The sequence below is a fragment of the Leuresthes tenuis genome, unplaced genomic scaffold, assembly GCF_036924035.1.
Source record: "Leuresthes tenuis unplaced genomic scaffold, fLeuTen1.0.hap1 SCAF_14, whole genome shotgun sequence".
Lineage (NCBI taxonomy): Eukaryota > Metazoa > Chordata > Actinopteri > Atheriniformes > Atherinopsidae > Leuresthes > Leuresthes tenuis.
This window is the reverse complement of record NW_027325368.1, coordinates 12,520,180-12,537,518: the sequence shown is the minus strand read 5'-3', so window position 1 is coordinate 12,537,518 and position 17,339 is coordinate 12,520,180. Positions and strand designations below refer to the sequence as shown.

Below are 17,339 nucleotides of genomic sequence, written 5' to 3'. Positions count from 1 at the left end.
AAAAAACAATATACATTTAACTCAGGTTGCTGTTCATCAGTCGTGTAATTCTAATGATTCCCTAATGAAGAGAAGTATGAAAATGTTAAACAAAAGAAGTCAGACAGCGAGTCAAAGGCAATTCTAATAGTGGAAGCAACTAGAGACTACGCATGGCAATGATAAATCCCATTCAGCCTGATGAGAGTGACTCCCAGCAGCACTGAGCTCAGTGGGGGGTTGTAAACATTTACACTAAGAGCCTGTCCAGTGCACATGGTTGGTGCTTGCCAGCCACCTCGGTATCGAATGTTGTGTTGCATATTTTGTCATTCAGGCCTGTCCCGAAATTGTAGGAATCACACCATCAATTTATGAAGGAGCCATCCAAATGTGACAACAGGCTTATGCTAAATGGAGAAAATAGAGCTAAACATTGTTAAAACACCCCTAGACCCACATGGTAGAGAGTCCTCGGCGGAGAGCTGCTATGCTCCCCGCTGTGAACTGGGAAAGTGATGTTGGTGGGCTTCCTCCTCCATGAGGGCCGCATCGTTCTTGGGCCCCGATTTGAAGCCTTTTTGAAGTCTGTTTCCTGCAGCAGCTTGCCAACATTTATGTTTCCACAAAAGCAAAAATGCTAAATCACATGAATATAATAAATGGTGGCGTTTCACATTGACTATTGAAAGCCCAGAAAATTAAAATGGCATCATTTCACTAAATAAGGACTAAAAGTGCCCAAAAAGCCAGATAATTTTCTGTTTGATTCTTAAAAGCAACATTCTTTTTTACCCCGCAATTAGTAATGCAGAACTCCTCATAAAAGTTTCTTCTGTTTAACTACTTTTCATCTATGAAACAAGGAGCTTTTCTCCTTTCCTGTTTAGTAAAACTATAATTGTTTTACTGCCTTACCATCAGAGCAAAGTCCCAAATATGATCCACAACATGCACCCAAAAGGAGCAAAAAGAAAAAGAAAGAGGGACAGAATACATTTGGGATCAATCCTTTATTGTTTCAAAACTCTATCTTTTACAATACAGTCATTTATTGTTACATGTGATTTTATGAGTAATATACAATGTCTTCCGATAATGAAACACAGTCACAACGTATTCCTTTCTACGCATCAATATTCTATGATAGTGAGAAGTTTGTGCTGATATATTTACTTAGTTCTGACAGCTCAATTAACTTCCCTTTTCAAATCAACAAAAGCATTGTTTTTCAAAGTGCATTTCAAGGATCGCAAAGACGACCGTTTGCTGCAGTCAGTCGTAAATGTACATGTCAGTATCGACAGAGGGCCAAAACTGCTTTGTGAGTAACAAACAGCATTAACTACATTTCCAACTACAACATTTATCTGATAAGTAAATCAAAGAAAAGATTTCAATATGCATGCCGTGAACATTCCTCCATAAACATTTATTATAAATGTATATATAGTTTTTTTTTTCCTATTTAATTATGTTGATAGTGACACAGTATTTTCCACAAAAGGACAAATGCTGATGAGAACTAATATTTAACATCCAAATTTTGTTCAATTTTACACACAGGTCAAAGGGCATAATGCCACAGTGTATAGGACAATGCCCCCGATTAAGTTAATAGCATTTGGTCCACAATAACAAATCTGGGTTTAAAAGAAAATAAAAATGTGATACAAGGTGGGATTACGAACTGAAACGTAAAGTAGTCTGACGTTGATCTTAATTCTTTCCATTTGTCTTTCGATATTCAAGTTATGAATTATGCTGTGAATTTTCTGTTCAAAAATTAAACAATATAAATATACATTTTAGCTCATTACTTGGCTATTATACTTTTCTGTTCCACGGAACAGCTTTCACTCTGTAGAACTTGGTTCCTAAAGGAACCTTGAACCTGTTCTGGGCCTGGAGAGGAAAAAGCAGAAAGTTTTCATGATTGCAACAACATTGCTGGCACTACTCTCAATTATGAGAATAAATAGTTCACAATAAAACCCAGAGTAAAAGGAGAGAAGGGAGAGAAAAGAAAAAGCTTTCTAGCCCCACATTTATCCACTAAATGTCCAACGAATACATGAGCAAGAAACATTTTCAGTACCTTTTTTGCCTGGCAATATTCCTTCTCCATCACCTTCCCAAGTACCCAGGGCCGCCTTGAGGACCCTGATGCTTCACAATGATAACAAATCATAATGTTAAACACTGAGCCCTCAGAGAACAAGTCAGAAAAGATGACACGAAAAACACAAAGCTTTTCAAATACTATTCGTAAGAGTAGGGAACCAATCTAATTCTATTTAAAGACCGAAGATAGTTATGATTATAAATCCGCTCATGCCTTACATATAAAGTCTAACGGACAGCTATAAGCTTCACCGCTTTATCTTTTAGCAAATCGCAGAACTAATTGTAAAAGGCACAGCCCTCATCGTGATCGTGAAGGGTTTGAGTGGAGCTGACCTGGTTTGAGGTCCAGTGCAGTGAGAGACTCCGAGTGGAGAAAGTAGAGAGTTGGACCGACTGTGAACAGCACATAGTTGTCGTGCCTTTCATCCAGGATGATGAGAACCAAATCGCCTACCTGGAAACTGAAACACATAAACAGAGCAACAAAGGGATGATGACACAGGGCTCTGCAGGGTACAAAAAGCATATCAACAGTAATTCAATAATAATGTGTATAATTACACTGCATGGAATGGTGGTCATTTTAAACTGATAACTAACTAAAAATCACATTGTTAAGGACATGTTAAGTCCCTGTTTTATTCTACTATCCACTTACTCTCTGATGGCGATTTTGTCTGAATGCCGTGACGACACAGACGACATGCTTTGAGACATCTGCAAAGAAATAGATTAGGCCAACGTTACACTTAAAAAAGCGTCTGCCAAAAACACAAACATCTCAAAATCCCAACAACACCGACATCTCAACATCTGTTTGATCGATGAGCGGAAAATAAACAGGCTTGGTGATCTGTGTTACTTTAGGCCAGCTGATAGCAACACACTTTAATCTGAACTAGTTTTAGGAATATGGAACATGGAATATTGAGATTGCTTAAGAAAAATGTCAAACAATAAAGATACATATTTAAGATTTACACCAGAATTGTTTTTGTGCTTTAACATAATCCATCACTTTGCTCACTGTAATAACACACTTTCCAAACAGTGTTTTTTTCCTTCGCCGAGCCTTGACTCCTACATCAGGATATATTACCATGCTGCTACTGCCACCTAGTGGAAAAGACATTGGATAATGATGATAAAGGACTGACCAATCTTTGACTGAGGCGCTTGTTTTCTTCTTCCTTCATGTGCAAGGTCTGCAACACATTAAAGGGATTAAGCACAAAGGCACAAAAACACGCTCCTTTTTGTGGTCAAATGCAATAATCATCGATGCAATGTGCACATTTACCCTCTCGAGCAAGATTATCCGTTGTTTCTCCTCTGACATCATAGCGTCACTACAACAGAAAAGATCAAACGTCAACTGTGTGCACGGTATAAGCCAACATTTCTAAAAAATAAATAAAGACAATCGTGTCACTTTCATCTTAACAGATAATTCAACGGATCTTAATACTTATAGTGATAGATTAAAAAAAACTTACACTGTCTGATCCTAGTTTCCCTTCCTTCCGCTGTCTGTCCCCTCTGTCCATCCATTTTTGCCTAGTTTAAACAATGGGCTCCGATATTGTGAAAGCTTTGTTTCTAGGGCTGGGCACTAAATTTGATGTAATCCTGACTGAGTTTACACGGCGGTTAAAAGTCGCCCTCTTTAGGCCTGTTTTGCACTGGAAATATTTGAGACTGACATACTGAGAAAACAGAACCCAACTATCACAGACAGAGGAGCACAGAGAATTTACAGGAATTGGTCATCTCCAAGTCTCTCACGGCTGCAAACAGCGTGTCACTGCAGGGAAATATCTAAGGCCAAACCAGGAGAAACTAATATCTAAATAAAACAATTGTGTTTCCACAGAAGGATATATGTAAGATTATCACAGCTGCAAAAAAACGAATAAAGATTGTATGGATTATTTTCTGAATTTCCCCCACTGGAGGATGAATAAAGTATTTTTCTATGCTATTCTAAACTGAATGTCCCTTTTTAAGATGCTCTGACCTGAGACTGAGATGTTCTACAAATCAGGTTTCGTACATGCAGTTATAATTTGTCACTCTTGGTTTGACTATCAGGTTGAGTTGATGCATGTGAATGTTAAAATGGAACTATTAGATAATATAGATCACAGTGACTGAGACATCTGACACCATCAAATATTTATTGCAGAGAAGGTGCTTACTGGACGGTCACCATGCTGGCTTCCACTGCCGAATCAACATGTTCGTCATCGCGAATGGCCGCCACAGAGGCCAATCTATCAGTTTCAGCCAGGGTCTCAGAAGAGCAAGCCCCAGCAACAGGCAGAGCTTTAGCTGCTGCTGCCGCTTCTGTGACCTCTTGTGCAGGGGCGTTGGGGGTGAAGTAGGCCGAAGAGACCAACGAGGTGCTGCGCAGACGGTTAAGTTCTTCTTCCAAGTGTTTCTTTTCCTGCATCACACTCGCCCGGTCCTCGGACAGCGTCTCAATCAGACCTGGAACGAGATAAAAATCAAATAATGAACAACGGCATGTGCTAATAGACGGTGTACCACGAAACCCCAAACATTTATTTTCGTCTAGCGTTGTTTATGTAACAAAAAGGGTGCGTTTTAAAAGGAGGAAGACGCTTTAAATTGCTATTTCCGCCAGCGGCTTCCTTCATAAAGCAAAGAATGACACTTTCCTCAGACCAATAAGCACGCGCAGTGCAGCACTCACCTTTGTCCTTTTCCTGCTGCTGAGAAACGTTTCGCAACTTCTCTGTCAGCTCGTTGATGATCTGCTCCTTCTTCAGCTTCTCTCGGGTTAGAACAGTGTTGAAATTTGTCTGAATGAGAATAATGAGAAGGATTCAAATCGTTCAGGAAATGATCTTGACACAGCTAGATCTTCCTAAAGGCCGTAGAGTTTGGGAAAAGTTCCCACTGTCAAAACCCAGATGAGGAGAGTCCATTACAGAAGCACTCTGAGTGGTACTAATTAGACAAGAAAATTCATCAGCTCCCTCAGATTGAAGCAGGGGACACTATCTAAAGACAGTAATGTGCACATTGTGGACAGTGAAGAACTGTTGGTTTGAGAAGAGAGGGAAGGCCGTTATTAAAAGAGCCAAGCAGCCAACTATCAGCCACAAAGCTCGTCTTGAGAAGCTCCATCTGAGTCAAAGATGGCCTGATTTTTTTCAAGATGGAGAGATTTGTGAGTTGTTTAAAATGCTGCATCTTAGGTTTCACTGTCGCTTTTTGCTGCTTTTCGTTTGAGTCCCAGTTGCTGCTGCTTAAGCGAGACGCGCAGTAGTTTCCTAAGATGGTGCAGTGCATTACACCTTTAACAATCTTTAAAATTGCTAAAGATGCTCGACTGGCTTAAACTGTTTGGACCCCCCCTCCTTTCAGCTGGAACTGAGGAATTATCTTGGATAAGAGCTGTTTTAAAAAACCAGAAGGAAAGCTCTCTGCATGAATACGCTGCATGAATTAATGATAAAAACTGATTTATCGATCAACTAAGGATTAAATTTGCAAGCAAACTGCCAAGCAATGATCAACAGCTGTTTTTTTTAAAGAAAAATCCAATGCCGCATTATGCAAGGACGGACTGGTGTATTGAACAGCATCGTAATGATGAATGGTCACCAAGTTTAGCGTTCACAAGACAGTGAAGGCAGTAATGGGTGTGTAAAGATTTGCACCACCCATCTCACATGGCACCCGACCCCCTTGGCCCCTCCCACGGGTGGTGAGCCCGTCGGAAGGGGGACCCACGTCATGTGTTCGGGCCCCATGGGCACAGGCCCGGCCACCAGGCGCTCGCTGCCGGGCCCCACCCCCGGGCCTGGCTCCGGGGGGAGGCCCCGGTGTCCCACATCTGGGCAAGGGATGATGTTGTCCAAATTTATTTTTCACCATAAGGGGTCTTTTGAGCTGCTCTTTGTCTGGTCCCTCATCTAGGATCTGTTTGCCTTGGGTGACCCTACCAGGGGCTTGAAGCCCCGGGCAACATAGCTCCCAGACTCATTGGGGCACGCAAACTCCCCCACCACGATAAGGTGACAGCTCATGGGAGAGTGCAGGGACGTCAGGGTTTCTCTGTTAAAGCTTCTGCTAAAACATCTTATAGGTTGTAATGAATAGAAAATGGTTATTTGTTGAATTTGCAGCACTAAGAAGTCATATTTACTGAAATAGCCTCCCAGAGCTGCTGTTTGGATGTGAAGTGCCTCCCATCCTCATAGATCTTTTGCTTGAGGATGCTCCAAAGGTTCTCAATAGGGTTGAGGATGGGACCACACCACGAGTTTTTCCTCTTATGCCCACAGCAGCCAATGATGCAGAGGTATTCCGTGCAGCATTGTCATGCATGAAGATGATTTTGCTACAGAAAGCACGGTTCTTCCTTTTGTACCATGGAAGAAAGTGGTGGGCACCAACCGAGTTTAATGGAACACAAAAAAAATGTCATCTTTATGACACTTATATACAATTTGCATAATAATTTGGAACAGGGTGCTCATCTATTTCAGATGGTAATTCATCAGGGACACATATATTAGATGCTTTTCCATTAAACAAACCAGCTATCACTTCTCATCAACTTCCCAAACACATCCCTTTGAAGCCTATTTAACGGCAAAATACAAACCTGCTGCTCTGCGATTAGCGACGTCTTGAGGTTCTGTATCTCCTCATTCTTCTTCCTCTCCAGGAGCTCCATCTGGGCCTGCAGGGAGGCCCGCTCCTGCTGCAGGCGCTCTTGCAATGCCGAGTCAAGAGAGAGAGGTGCTCCGGCATCTGCGTGACCCTCAGCATGAAGTGACAACCCTTCATCACTGAAAGGCATACAGTTAGGTTTAATTTCAACAGTGCAAATACAACAGACAAAACCAACGGCACAATAGAATTGGAGATTTTCTTTAAGGGTGTTTGCTTTTACACAGGTTTAACAGACGACTTCCCTTTTTAGAAGATCAGCAATGCTGTTTCTATTTAAGAAGCACAGAAGCATTTAAGAAGCATTTGCAATATAAATACACAAGTTACCTTCTTGAAGACTGCTTCTCATGAAGCTCATTCTCAAGTTGTCTAATTCTGTCTAAAAGGCTTTTCTCCATCTGATCTTTCTGCTGTTCTAACTCTTTGAATGCATCCTGTGCTGCAACATTAGGAGCCTCTTCTTTTTCAAAATCTTCCTCACTGGCCTTTCTGTCCTGCTCTAGTTTTTTGGACAACAAATCATTTTCTCCCTCCAAACGGCCGATAACAGTCCTCAACTCCTGCTCCAGTTCTTGGAAACTCCTGAACTGGTTTTCTTTTCCTTCAGTTAGAGCAGCCACTTGCCGAAGCAACTCCTCTTGAAGTTTCTGCTGCTGCTCAGCATGGTTCCTTTCAGCATCCTGGACTTGCTGCTGCAAGGCAGAGAGCTTGCTGTGCAACATAATGGTCTCCTCCTCATGCCTGTCTACCAGCTCTGAGATGCAGTGGTCCTTCTCAATCCTCATGAGGGTTCTCAGCTCTGCTAGGTCCACTTCATACTCCTCGTTTTTTGCTTGCAGCCGTTTTTTGAGATCTGCCAGCTCTTCTGTAAGGGCTTTGGTCTCAGCCTCAACTTGGGTCTTCACAGCCTCTGCCTGCTGCAGCTTGGCATCCTCGAATAAGATCCTCACCTCTTCTGTCTCGGACTCTTTCAGGGCTAGCTCCATCTCAAGTTTACAGCGGAGTTCTGCGAACTCAGAAAACCGAGCTTCCAAATCCTTAATTTGAACGTCTTTCTCTCCAATAGCAGTGGCATGTTGATCAGCTGCCTCGGTTAACTTTGAAGTATTTTCAACAGCAAGATGCTCCAGAGCCTCCTGGTGGTCCTTGTTTAGGACCTCCAAATCTGCTTTGTGCTCCTGCTTCATTCTATCCTCCAACTCCTTTAAATGGCACTGAGCAACGGCTTCCAACTCCTGTCGGATCTTCTGCTGGTTACGTTCAATCTCAAAGTGCAGGTTTTCAAGCTGGCCGGTCAAAGAGTCTTTTGTGGTTAAGAGCACCTTGATCTCTTCGGCTTGATCGCTGATACTCTGTTCAAGGTTTTTAATCCTGTCAGTCTGACTGCTCTCTTTGTCAGCCCATCGCTCTTTCTCATTCTCAAGCTGCGTGAGTTCCTTCTCTTTGCGCTCCATAAGTCCCTCCAGCTCCAGCATTGCGCGCTGGACATCTCTGACGATATTCTGGTTGACTTGGTTTTCCTCTGTCAGTGTGTGAATCTGCTTTTCCAGCTCTTGGCGAAGAGTCAGAAGTTCACCTTGATGCTGCTCCCTCAACCCCATTTCATGGCTCTGGCAGATGTTATCCACAGTATTGTGGACGTCCGTGGACATATTACGCAGACCCAAGCCAAAGTCATGTAGTTCTTTTAATGCTAGACTTCTTAAGTGACAAAGGTCATCTTTTACACTTTTTAAGCTGGAATGGGACTCATCAGCAGCACATCGGTACTTCTCAACAACTTCTTTGAGTTCAGTGATCCTCAGGTTTTCCCTCTCTAGTGTTGTGGTATCCTGCATTCGCTTGTTGTCAATAGCATTAATGACTGAAGAGTAGAGCGATTCAACCATCATTTCGGGGCTAGCAGGGTCACTGATGGGATTTGGAGAGGTCAAGTTCCCTTCAATCACAAACTCGTTGACAGCTGACATAAAGTCCGATTCAGGGCTTTCTGCTAAAGAATCCAAGTCAAGGGATCCCTGCTGCAGGACTGGGTCCATGTTTGGATGGCCAATGGTTTCAAAATCAAATGTTTGTGCATCAATGCTGTCTGGGGATAAATCCTCTAGAGGAGCAGGAACGGGTACGAGTAAAGGCTGGCAGCTGGGTCCATGAAGGTTAAGTGAAGGAGGAGTTTTATGTGTCGTGGTCCCAGGCATGCTTTCAGACTGTGGGGTCATTGCAGTTGATCTATGGGCACTTTGACAAAAAGACAACTGGGAAAACAGAAGACAAAAGCACAGAAAAATCACTAATTCGTCATTCAAACTGGAGCCTTCAAAGTCTAGGCTATGACTTGATAGCACTGGAGGTAAATAACGGGTTTGTTACCCTTTGTTCAGTTAGCAGGTCAGTAATAGTTTGAGACATTTCATCCACGCTCTGCGCAGCTTGGACCAGCTGATGGAGCGTGTGTACATGGTGATTCAAGGGCTCAAAGTCACACATGGTGGGGACCCTGCCAAGAAAGTATTGGGAATAAAAGAAGAATGATTAAAAGCCGTAGCTTGACTTTCTGTTCAGAAAAGCAGACAGTAGCAGAGATCTTCAACTCAGCACTTTTCAGCGAAAAAGAGTTGGTTCCATGCCTGTTTTCAAGCAAAATTACTAGAATATAACATAGTTTTACATTACAGACAATACCTTACATTTAGAATTTCAATGAGCAGGGACAGTGACTCACATGAGGAAAGGCTGCACCTCTACAGGACAACACGATTTCAAGTACTGCAGATCATCAAGTGAGATGTCGGGAAGTTCGTCGTCAAACCTTCTGGGCTTTCGCGTCTGCAAACAATCAACCGGAGAAAATCATTAAAGCGGTATACACCTAATGCAATGCTCTTAAAACACTGGTCCTCAAACTTACACAAAAGGATGTCGGAGGCCATGAATCAAGTCCTCTAAACAATCGATTTCGGAGGAAAGACTTCCCTAAAAAGACAAAAAGAACAGTAAATGACTCAAAACGCTGAGGTCGGTTGGAATTCATGCGATATTTCAAAGGCACATTTTATTCTACAGTAAGAACTCCATTTTTTATTTTTTCCAACACTCACTGAAGAGTTTCCCGAAGGATTCCCTTTTGAACTTCTCTGCCTCGTACAGTTGTTTCCCATCCTTCACAAGAGCGTTGGCCCACTGACAGCATTAAGAAAAGATTTTGGCATAAAAATCATACAACAAAGTAAAAAAATCACGTTCCTGTAAAAACCTACTGCTAAGACTTGACGGGAACTCTCGGGGTGGTCTTTATTGTTATTTAGAGTTGAAAAAGAGAGAAAGCCATAGAGACAAAGAAACTTTCTAGAGATGCACCGACCTATTGGCTCGGGACCAGAATCAGAAGCTACTCAGTTTCATTGACCATGAACAAGGAGAGACTGGCTGATATGTCCCACAAATGAGGGAGCGACATGATTTACACTGTGTCAAAGTCACAGCCTGCACCCCAACGTGCCACTGATGTGGAAATTTAGACCAACAGATCACAAATTAAACATTAATAAAGCACAAACAATGCTTCTCACCGAGGTGATACGTTAGACAACGAGCTACACGGCCATTTTCATTATTGAAGGCCATTCTCTGAGCTGACTTAGGTGACATCAGTGCCCAGCTAGCAGAGACATGAGGTGACCAACAGCAGCAGGATCTACCCTTAGAGTTAAGGTTGAATGTACTGCTATTCATTATATTACCAACTGTTTTTTATTGGTCCAACAAAGCTCTGTACGTTGAACTAAAGTACTTAAGATCTGGTCGATCTGATACAGTTTGATGCCAGCATTCAGCGGTCAATGAATCCTTATGAACCACAGAGCAGAATTTTTCATCAGGAAAGTAAGAAAAATGCTTACGTATAATGTCAATCAGAAAAATCTAAGCATCTTTAAACTGGATTCAAAATCAGTTGAGTCGCAAACAAGTGTCCAGTCATTGCATTTGGCACTGACCTCTCGGTAGTGGCGCATGAACATTTTTCTCCTGACGACTTCCACAACCGCCAAGCAATACATCTGGGGCACGGAACTGAGGGCCTCGACCACCCTCACCCTCTCCATCAGCTCAGTCAGAAGTCTGAGAAGAGCCTGAAGCTTCTCTGCGTCTTGATCTGCATGAAGCATCACGTAGCAGCACCATCTAAGAAGAAAAAGAATGCTTTTAAATGGTGTTCTTACATTTAACAGAACATGTCACATGGGCTATCAAACAAATAAAGAAATAAAGATTAACAGAGAAAAGGTTTTCAGTTTTACTTGAGTCTGACTTGAAGGTTGTTTGCTAGTTCTTGTTTGGCGGTGGTGCACTTCTTTTTGATGTCTAGCAGCTTCCTGTGGTTGTTCAGCATGATCATCAGCTGGTTGGTGTGACTCAGACACAAGTCGGGCAGAACAGATGTATCCTTTAATTTTTCCGCCCGTGTCTGATTGGCCAGAAATCCCTGCATGGAAGACCACATAAAAACATTTCATAAAAAAATTTAAATGAATAAAATCAGGGTTGAATTTGAGTAATTACCCAAATCTAATAGCGTTCATCTTTACATACCTGAGCGAGTTCTTTCTGCTCATTCACCAGCTTCTTACAGCTTGCAATCATTTGGTCGAGAGCATACAACCTGTCTTCAAGCCCTTTGATGGCTTTCATGTTTTGATTATCTAGCTTTGCAATTGTGTCACGACATTCTGCCAGGAAGGGTTGAATGATCCGTGAGTCGAGCTGAAAGACACAACACCTCCATGAGGCCACATTTCTTCCCCCATAAGCATATTTAGTAAACTACTTTGACATGTCAAAAAACATCAAAGGCTCACCCGATTGATTGAATCAAAGCATTTCCTCACTACAGATTCCACATCGTTGGGTCTGTCTTGTACGTTGATCCAGTCTAATAGTGTGACATTGAACGAGGACGGGTTCACAAACTCCGGAGTGTCATCATCTAACAGTGCTGCCATCAGCCCGCCACTGTCAGTCATTTCGTTCGTTTCGTGGTCTCCATCTGGCTCACCGGTGGCCGTTCCCGAAGCAGATGCGGATAACTTGGAGGTCATCTGTGCTCGAGCGGTGCAGAGCAAGGACTCGGCAAACTTTTCTTCTTCTGTGTAATCTGAATCCTTTCCTGTGGTTGAACTGGACTTCTCTACGCTCTCTCTGTAACTGTGTCTTGTCAAACACTCCAGCAGAGGTATCCTGGCCATTACAGCGACCGCTGTCCCTAACCTGCAATCAAGACAAAAATGTCCATTTAAACACCACATCTTGGTGGTGCAACATCACTATGCAATCTTACTCACCAGCCATTTTCCTTTTAAGGTACAAACCTTTTGGATAAAATCACTAAAGTCAAGTACCTCAACTGACACTCACTTTGAAAGTTTGACCTTAATTTCCTCCAGGTCACGCTGATAACTGGTGTATGCTGTGTTGAATTTTGCGAGCAGCTTCTGATAAGACAGAGTGCAGTCGTCCAGATTAGCCATGATGGCAGCCCAGCCTTGATGTTGGAGATGTTCATCGTGAACCAAACGTTCGCAGAAGGAGCAAAGTTTGTTGGCAACTTCAAACATTTCCTGGAGAGGTTGAAAAGTACGTCAGAATGTCAACATCACGACAAGACCAACTGTTAATTCAATACGTTACTTATCAATAGCAAATAATTCAACAGTCAATTACTTCGATTCAGTTATTTTATATTTTATCTAGAGATGGATGTTTCTCCAAAAGTGCCAGACTATGGAACCTTTTCTCATTCTCACTCAAATTAACCTAAGAGTAAAGTGCTCCAGATTACTTAACCCAAACAAAAATTTGATCGCATTATTTCTAACATCTAACTTTCTAACATCTCCTGCACAATAGGTCTCACTCTGCTGGGTGTACAGAGGCCAGTGTTAGTAGTCAATGGCTTGATGGTGTTGACTAAAATGGCTTCTGTTGCTTGTTGTTGCTCTTACAGTGGCAGAAGAGAGGAAATCTCTGCATTTTAGAATTCCCTACATGAAGCGACCCATCTGAGAAGTTTAAATTTAAATATATCTCACGGCATATGAGGTGATGTCCATACATACAAAGAGATTGTTCAGTGTACTGGCGTACTGGCACACACAAATTAACTAAAATAGCACTGTGAATTGCAAGCTTTGTCCTTTCATTGAGTTCCTGTGAGTACTATATAGGTAAATATATTGAAAAAACACAGTATAATAGTCATACTGTTTTTATTGCTTTAATTAGAGGTTCCTGTTGAATATAGCATGATTATGGCCTCCCCCTATTAATTAGTGCATCACAAATGTTTATCATTTAAAGAGGTACTACAGCAATCATTCAAAGGCGTTGTCTTAATTAAAAAAATAACTGTGAAAGCTAATTGTAAAAGATAAAATTAAGCAGATAAGTACCAGAGCAAGTTGTGTTCGTGAGGCAACGGTGTGAAAGACAGCTGGCATCAGTAATGACTCCTCCACCTTAACCTGAATCTCACTTTCAATCGAGAAGGTGGTTTTGGGGATAGTTGGATCCCGGTCAGACAAGATCATCTCTTTGTTGAACAGAAATATGGGGTTGGTTTCCTAAAGATCAAAAGTAAGACAAGAGTCAACAGAACACCATCCATGTATTCTGCATACGTCCAACAACAACAGGAAGCAAAGCAATAAAGTGCATGAACTTACGGTGCCAGCACTGTAGCTGCAGACTCGTCTGTCTACAGCCATACATTCCCCTCCATTGACAACAAGCACTTGATGCTGAATTGCAATCTTATATTTGGCTTGGATGGCATGTTTAAGCTCAAGCACACTGAAAAAAAAAAAAAGAAAGCATGAATTCAGGAAAAGATGAACAGGATGACCTGAGTTTTTGATGTCTTTGACTGATGTCAATTCCTTACGTTTGGACCGCAAGATCGGTGTCAAACGTCAGTGTGCTGCCATTGTTGACCTGGAACACATACAACTTCATGATGAATCTCCCGGAGTTCTCCCAACTTTCTTATCTTGTTCATTTAGTCACGCACCACCACCCTGTAAAAACAAACAAAAAACACAAACATGGTAATTAATGGCAAAATAACGCCTAAATGTGAGACATAAGTAGCTCAGTGTAATGGAGAAAAATTGAAGGACACAGAGTGCTAAGACACCTGCCATCTACAAGTATTTTAAGCAGAGACAGACAGAATAATCAGTTGCCAATCAGTCAGGATGATTGTTTTGCCATTTTGAGATAATCAGCGTGAGCTGGCAAAAATGTCACAAAGATCAGCAAAAATGACCCATCTTCCATACTTTGCCAGTATGGCTGACATCTAACAATGTTTTTGACAGCTTACAGCTGGGGAGAGCACAAGAGAGAGGGCAGAGAACAGCCTCTGAACAGTAATGTTCAGTCTGGTCGTGCCTTTGCTGAAGCCGAAAGAACAAGTCTGGACAACTGCACTAAAATAACTGGTAGCAACAGAAGAGGTTTAGGAAGACAAAAAAGTCTCAATATGCATTTAACTGAATATGAGCATGGTTTCATAGACTCATAACCTGATGTGGGCTCCAACTTGGGCTCCAATGGAGTGAAAAAGAAAGTACACCTGTTCCAGGGTTTTACATGTCAGGACATAATAAAAAATAAAAAAATCATGTCCTTACCAGAGCGCACCACACAATGACACACGGCAAATTACACCGTATCATTCTTTATTCAACGAAAACTAAGTGGAAAAAACCCGCTGACGCAGTGTGTGAACGTGCACCCAATGATTCAACAGCTTATCGACCCACCTTCGGCAGCAATAACTTTAAGTTGTCAATTTCTGTATGGTGCCATCAGTCTCTCACGTTATTGTGGAGGAAGTTTGGCTCACTCTTTTCTAAAACGCAGCTTCAACTCATCAAAGTTTGCAGGTATTCCTTTATGCACATTTGTGTTAAAAGTCCTCCCGCACTTTGATCTTGAAAGTCCCATCTGTTCATGAGATTATTCCAGAAGTCTTGTGGTTTCTTCAGTGCAATTTTCGAAACTTAGACTGTGCTGCCATGTTTGTTTTAGACAAAAAAGGCTTTCTCCTGGGAACCCTTCCAAACAACCCATACTCATTCAGTCTCTGTTAAAGTGTACCGTCACAAACTTTAAGATTTGACACGCTAATTTGTGGACGTTACCATCTGAGATGCAGCTCTTTGGTTTTTTTAGGGGCTTTTTTTTTGCAGTTTGTCTGAACAGTGCAAAGACTATCATCATGAATGTTTTCCACTTGTGAAATAATGACATGCAAATTCTCTGAGAATTTGTTACACCTTAACATGTAATGTGCCAAGAGTTGTGGTCACCTAATTCTAAAGACACATTATTTGTTGTTATGTCTTGATATGTAAAACCATAGAAGTGAAAGAGTGTGTACTTTCTTTTTCACTCGATTGTTTAATTACTGTGTGCCCAAATAAGTTATTGCAGTAGGCTTTTTAAATTTTAATTTCACCTTATACATCGCATGTATCAATAATTTAAGCAGAAGCGCATCGTCTTTCCCATCTATTTCAAGTTGTGAAGCCCTTGCGATTGTTGTCCACTGAAGTGTTGGCTGAGTCACCGTGACATAAGGTTAGGCTACCGACTACTGTAAATTCCTAGATATCCAAATGGTCACCTAAATTCTTGGGTCTCACTAAAGACAAACTTTCAAAACTGCCCGAAGTAGTTTAATTAGGCTGACATTTATCTAGAAAGTGGTGAGCCAAGACCCAAATTAGTGAACTGCCACAATAAACTTAGACTAAACTGAGTTAGCACTACGTATTAGCTGTTGTAACGATGTTGTTACAACATAAAACACCTCACCTATTATACCTCTTTCGGATGAACAACGTTGGTTAGCTTATTCCCGTTAACACCGTCAACGATTTGTCCGTCTGCGGGCCTCTTAGAAGTCAGTTCTTCTGAACCAATGTTTATGAGGACTGAGATCACTCAGATATTGTTATTGACAGGCAGGCCTCCAATTAGTCATGACTTGTGCCAAAGAACTAGCAATCGGTAGCTGCTAGCAAGCTAGATAGTCAATAATAACCCGTTCTGTCTGCGCTAAATGGCCATTAGCTAACACAGCTGTCCGGCTAACGCAGGACAGCAGTATCTAACGTCGATTATACTGACATATTCAGTAAGACTGGCCCAAATAAGAAACATCTCTTAATTGGACGTATGTCAATACAAGGTTTGAATTGCAAAAATAAGTAACACACTTGATGATGTAATGTATTACCTCATTCGCTCGCATCTCCCTTTTCTTGGTCTTGGGCTAGGCGAGTTGGCTAGCTAACAAGCTAGCATATAAGCTAGCTAGCTAACCCGTTTTAACTTGGCATACATAGAGCTAGCTTGGCAGCCACTTAGCTAACATAAGATAGACTAGCTCAAACTAAAAATCCTATACAACCATGATTAGTGTATATCAAGCATATTCCTGTTAATTTCTAATTGGAAAAAACTCCAGCGGTTGTTAGGTAACACAAGAGCAGGACCACCACTTGTTTATCTGAAGTTGCTAACTACGCTAACACCCTCTCAGTAGCCCTGACTGTTTTGTTGTTGTCATCTGCTGATGCGCAGTCCGTGGACGATCTGTTCAAAAATGACCTATTGACGGCGAACATAACTGCAAGGTGGATAAGGCTAACCATGTTGTTTTTGTTTTGTTTCAAGCCTTTCATGCTCGTTTAAAGTGCTTACGCGTGGTTAAAGATTGTAATTTTGTTAGTTAGTTATTTCATAGATAAAACTACACTAGTTTAATATATATATATATATATATATATATATATATATATATATATATATGTAGTTGTATGATGTAAGCCACTGACTTGTGCTTTGCTGAATTTTACATAATCATATTTAAATTTAAAGAAATGGTTTGGTTTGTACTACTCTGTCCATTTGGAGTTTTAACTATGACTCCAATTGAACTCTGTCATGTTTCATTTAATACCTTTTAACATTTTTACTCAATTGTATATTTTTTTCTCCCTAATCAAACTACTACACTCAATGTGAATTAAAGTTGGTTTAATGTGTCTCGAATTTAATAATGAATTTAATAGTCTTCAGTAAAGGAATTTAGGACCTATTGTAAATTGAACATTGTTTCTCGTTGTTAAATTGTTTTTGGCTTTAGCTGTCTTATTCAGATTTTCTTACAAGACATCATCTATACCGGATTAATAAAGTAACATTAAATAAAGTAACAACAAATGTATGTTTATTCCACCGTTCGGGTTCAAAAAAGCATGCTCGTACATAATTGCCCAATTTCTCATCGGCATATGCGTTCGTCACTGTTTCCAGGTGTATTCTGGGTAAATAACAGGGAAAAATGCTGTTGAGTGTTTTGGTGCAACATGAGAAGGGGTGTGGTTAATTTAAGGCTGCAGTGTGTGTGTGTGTGGAGGGGGGGGTTCCTATGTTACAGCAAACACAAAGTTTGT

At 41.3% G+C, this 17,339-nt stretch overlaps 1 protein-coding gene across 1 annotated transcript; it reads right to left on the bottom strand.

The window, feature by feature from the left end:
• Positions 1 to 973: 973 nt before the first annotated feature.
• Positions 974 to 16,467, bottom strand: rb1cc1 (RB1-inducible coiled-coil 1). The gene is made up of 23 exons (XM_072364500.1): positions 16,118 to 16,467; positions 13,754 to 13,886; positions 13,536 to 13,662; positions 13,263 to 13,433; positions 12,229 to 12,431; positions 11,673 to 12,081; positions 11,407 to 11,577; positions 11,115 to 11,299; positions 10,812 to 10,998; positions 9,915 to 9,996; positions 9,725 to 9,789; positions 9,539 to 9,642; positions 9,187 to 9,313; positions 7,144 to 9,071; positions 6,746 to 6,932; positions 4,823 to 4,931; positions 4,305 to 4,596; positions 3,407 to 3,455; positions 3,264 to 3,311; positions 2,765 to 2,823; positions 2,440 to 2,567; positions 2,078 to 2,148; positions 974 to 1,884 (listed from the first exon to the last, which is right to left on the bottom strand). Exons 2-23 carry the CDS (start codon positions 13,822 to 13,824, stop codon positions 1,807 to 1,809), a joined length of 4,851 nt encoding a protein of 1,616 aa, XP_072220601.1. The 5' UTR covers positions 13,825 to 13,886; positions 16,118 to 16,467; the 3' UTR covers positions 974 to 1,806.
• Positions 16,468 to 17,339: the final 872 nt, after the last annotated feature.

Coding starts and splice junctions, on each gene's coding strand:
- rb1cc1 (XM_072364500.1), bottom strand. CDS start 13,824: ATGAAGTTGTATGTGTTCCAGGTCAACAATGGCAGCACACTGACGTTT. Junction 12,082..12,228: donor ATTAAGGTCAAACTTTCAAA/GTGAGTGTCAGT, acceptor TCTTGATTGCAG/GTTAGGGACAGCGGTCGCTG. Junction 11,578..11,672: donor GCTTTGATTCAATCAATCGG/GTGAGCCTTTGA, acceptor TGTGTCTTTCAG/CTCGACTCACGGATCATTCA.